This window comes from Trachurus japonicus, chromosome 15, assembly GCF_045865225.1.
Source record: "Trachurus japonicus isolate A0001 chromosome 15, Traja_1.0".
Taxonomy (NCBI): domain Eukaryota; kingdom Metazoa; phylum Chordata; class Actinopteri; order Carangiformes; family Carangidae; genus Trachurus; species Trachurus japonicus.
The window spans coordinates 13835135-13839810 of record NC_140921.1 but is presented as its reverse complement, the minus strand read 5'-3'; the positions used below and the strand labels follow the sequence as shown (position 1 = coordinate 13839810).

Below are 4676 nucleotides of genomic sequence, written 5' to 3'. Positions count from 1 at the left end.
CTTCGTCGAGGACAAGGCGTCACATCTCTCTGTGTTGTGGTATAGCCGATAAAGGGTGGTTATTTCCTCCCCAAAACGCCTAAAATCAACTTTAATCGAGTGCAGTTCTCGAGAGGAAGTGCAATGACTGGTAACTGACAAGATGTTATGCGTAACAAAACCACAGAGGACACAGAGCTGACACATCCAATGGTCTGATCGTTATCTTAAAAAAATAATCAAGTTTTCCCTCTATTATGATGATCAAGAGAAAAACAACAACACGTAATCTAAGGCTTAAGGGTGTGACGGTTACTTCCTCATAAATGACACTCTACATATACCCATCATGTCTAATAAATATTAGTTTTAAGCCTCAGCCTTACCTTCAGGTCTGTGTAGGTGGGCGGAGGAGCTGAGGGTGTAGGGGTACCACCACGCCGAGGTGCGCTCCAAGTAGTGAGCCGGTAGAGTGAACCTCTGTGCGGGCAGGTCAAAGCGTGGAAAGTGCAAGTCCCCGACTTGAGAAAGGGAAAATCCTCCCTCCAAGGCCGCCTTGGCGGCCGCCAGGACGGGCTTGGGTTTGGACGGTTTGCTATCACAGTTCAGCAGGTTCTTAATGAAGAAAGGAGAGTCTTTGGCCGAGGCGCACGTCTCTTGCGTTGTCTCCGGCATCGCTGTGGTTGTGGTCTGGACGCAGAGGACCACGGAGGCAGGAATTAAAAGAAAAAAAAAGAAAACCAAAACAACAAGTCTGACTTAGACGGACAGTCGATATCCGGACTGCGATGGAGTTCCTGTTTTATTCTTGTCAGCGGTTTAACGCGGAGACTCGGTTCACACTCGGAGAGCGCGTCAAAACACACGTCCGCCTAGGCTCGGAAAATAATAAAATAAAATGTTTGAGGCGTGAAAAAATGTAATATCATGGAGATGTCTCATTCCGGGGCTCTTTCGTCAAAACGCAAACTGTGTCCACCGTGTCAGTCAGTCTGGCGTCTGATGCTAATGATGAAATAAAAATGTCATCCAAGTTAAATGCGGAAAGTATAGGCGATTGGGCATGTACAATGGCAAATGGGATTAAGGGAGAGACGGTGAGGAGAGAGAGAGAGAGAGAGAGAGAGAGAGAGAGAGAGAGAGAGAGAGAGAGAGAGAGAGAGAGAGACCATCCTCCCTCTGTGCGCTCTGGCTGCAGGCGGTGTGCGCTCGCCTGTTATTGGTCTCATATAGTCCAATTAGGCAGCAAATGAACACAGGGCTGTTAGCGCCAAAAAGGAAGGTTTGGGATAAGCGCCGTCAGAACAAGCGGCTCAACACGCAACTAACATTAACAGACAGACAGACAGACACACATGGGCAGCAGGAGGTTTCTCACAACCCAGAGTTTTGTTTTCATATTTTAGAGATTTCTAACGCACTTTCACTGGTGGATTATTAAAATCCATTTTAACAAACAAATATAACTGCTAAAATATGACATATTTTAAAGAAATAAAAACAAAATAGCCGATATAGCTCATGGGCCTCATGCTTTTAAACTTGCATTGATGATCTAAGGCCTAATTGTGGTGTTTTATATTGTGAATGCGTTTAAATGAAAAAGCAAAAATAGGATCAAGTCCACCGGTGCGTACGTGAATTTGTGAAGTCTTGAACACCCAACTCATCAGCAAATAAAAAACCCCCACTATATCTAAACTATAAAAACAGAAGCAGAATAGAAATTAAAATAGAGGGGGGAAGTCAAGATTTTTGTTCTATTTAAATTTATTGTGCAACATCGTCACAGTTTTCATCCAAACTTGACCAAACAGTTCAACACATCCTCGATGAGAGGTTATATATGGGCAGCATGTCGGCTGTGCAATCGTCAGATTTGTTCCCAATTTCTCGCTACTCAGAGACAATATGAAAAAGGCCTGAGATCAGGCTGCAGCTACTCGACGTGTCACCAATGGGCGATTAGATTCATATTTCTAATTCATTGATTTCCAGCGAGGGCCACTTCCACAATGTCTGCTGGTCGCGCAGTCATTTATTCCTCCCTAATCGATTTGGTTAATTCATCCCTCAGATTGCACTCTTTGTAAATGTGCTATGTATATTCACTCATTGATATTAATTGACTTGTTAAAAAAAAAGGAAAGGAAAAAAAAAAAGCTGTTCATTGGTTGGACGCTGGTACAGAGGAAGAGCGGGGAGACAGCGTCCTCTGTGGGTCACGTGGGTGAAATGCATGAGTGTGGAAGAAGCGTGTGTTGGTGTTTGTTGTCAGTGACGTTGTGAGGATAATAATTGCATTAAAAGGCTGCTGTCACATGGTGGTGAGTCATTTTTAATTTAGAGGCAGGAAATGGTTCCCCTAAAGGAATAATACAATTACTAATAATATAATATCTAAGGTGAAGATTAGTGTTTTGTTTAAGGTTAGGGGTAGATGTGCATTGATTAGAATTAAGATTATAAGGAACGGTCAATGAATCTCTTCCAAAAGGACAAATAAAAAAACTTAGCCTATAGGTGAGACCAAGGTGAGCCAGTGATGAGACTGTTTTCATCTAGATTTACAATATCTCTCCTATCAAACAGTTTGATTACATATGTAACCTGAGATATATCAATTCCAGTTGTAAATCGTCATCGTCATCATCTGGTCCTTTAACGCATTCATTAGCCATCTGACGTGCAGCCATAATGACAGGTGTCAGTGACAAGGTAAAGGTTGAGCTGGCTGCTCTTTTTTCCCCCTCTAGTGTCGTCTATAGTTCCTCACATGCACCAACACGTCTGTGTAATTAACATGTGTTATTCATTTAGCGAGCTGCTCAAGTGGAGATACCCTGTTACTAGGACATTAAGTGCCATGTTTCCGTATGCAGTCAGGATCGCAGCTATTTCAGGACATTCACACTCTGAGGTGGGAGCTTCCCTTGGTACAAAAATCCATAGTATTTAGACATTTGTGAATATGGGGACATGGACAACTCTAGAGTCTGAATCTTTGATTCCTCTTTGGGATGGGACAAGACTCAGGGAATATCCCATTTAGAAGATTTTTCTTAAATGTGTGGATCCAGGATATAAAAAAAATATAAAAAAAATGTTGGTCATACATTTTTGACAATTTTGTCAGTTTGTCAGTAGATTAGAAATATTCATGTATTAAAAGAAGACAGTATTGAGATGTGTGTTTGTACAGTTTGGTGCTGATGCAGGTAATAACCCAGATAATAATATGCAGTCACACAGCTCAACACATGTATGCCTGTATATTATGATTAATTGATGACTATCAGTTCACACAACAGATAATAAAACCACACAGCTGTGTTGGGTAAGGATTAAAGTGGCTATGTGCAGGTTTTTCTGCCCTCAAATCTATTTCAGTTTTTGCTGAGACGAGTGGGTGGTGGTGATGGTCGCTTACCAAGAACTTCAGCCATTGAGCATTGCCAAAACAAGAGGTTAACAAAAACCCTCTGAGCAGCACCACCTGCACAGGGCAAATTAGAGGCTAAAGTGACTCGGTATCGGAAAGTGACGAGCTCGGCTGGTTAGCATGCTAACTTCAGTAGACAAAAAAGTGATAGATATAGAATAAAAAGGTCTAATAAAAGTGACGATAGATATTTATCATACTGGCCTGATGGCATTTCTGATCGTCAAAGACTGTTGGGAGCACAGCAAGAATTATGATACAATTATACTTCTGGCAGTCCAACACAATTAACTGGGGATACAAAGAACACAACAGACACTAAACCTGAAAATAAACACCACAAACAAAGATCCTGTAAGCCCTACTGTAAAAAATATAGTTCATATTATGCACTGATTAGAAACATGCAGTAGACATTGCCCAGAGGCTATATAGGCCTTGTGAATGCTCCATAAGTCTATTTTTGTTGCTCCTCGGGTAGGTTACTATGACTTTTATATTATTTATTTCAAAGCGCCCAGATATTGATTATTTCACAAGGAAAAATGACAAATGGCAGGGGGGAATGACACGGTCAGCAGGTTCTATTAGAGAAATGATAGTGTTGCTCGTGGTTTGTTAAAAGGTCCAGTTTAGATACTTTATAGGTTTACATCCATCATCGTCTAATGACCTATTTGATGAAAAACACGCGCTCTGGTGACAACGGCCCTGTGCAGCCAACTTCACTTTGTAATTGCTCCCATATTAAATATAGATTTTTGTTTTGATATCTTGTGAGAATTCCTTTCTGTGGGTCAAAATTGTGATAAAAGACACGAACGCAATGGCAAAAGCTCAGAGGGAGAAAACTGGAAGGAGAATGGAAGAAATAGGTGTGGAAGAGATGTCGATGGTGGAGCTGTGAGTTTGTTATTGTGAGTTTGAGGCACTGTTGGTGGAAACATCCAGAGCCTTCACTAACTTACTAAAAAAGTAGCGATACTGCATTTTATTGCACGTGTAGACTCTACACTGAAAATGTGACTTAAGAAAGGCAGCTATGCATAAATGTACTGTATCATAAGTTCTCATAATGTAAAATAAAATGCTTCCAGTGAGTGCTACAGTATCTTACACTGTATCTCAGGATTATTATTACTGATTTATTAATGTTGCTCTAAGCCTAGCAATTTAATGTTGCACTTGGTGGAGCCAATTTTAATGGCATTTTATATTGTTTTGTAGTTTAGCCTACAAAATGCATCGTATTAAA

The 4676-nt window shown here is 40.9% G+C and overlaps 1 protein-coding gene across 1 annotated transcript in view; it reads right to left on the bottom strand.

Moving 5' to 3' along the window:
* Nucleotides 1-1265, bottom strand: part of hmx3a (H6 family homeobox 3a) — a 3442-nt gene extending 2177 nt beyond the window's left edge. The window contains exon 1 of the mRNA XM_085799796.1: nucleotides 366-1265. Coding sequence (XP_085655922.1) covers nucleotides 366-654 — 289 coding nt within the window. The 5' untranslated portion in view covers nucleotides 655-1265. The remainder of the gene's footprint in view (nucleotides 1-365) is intronic.
* Between the last annotated feature and the right edge of the window lie 3411 nt (nucleotides 1266-4676).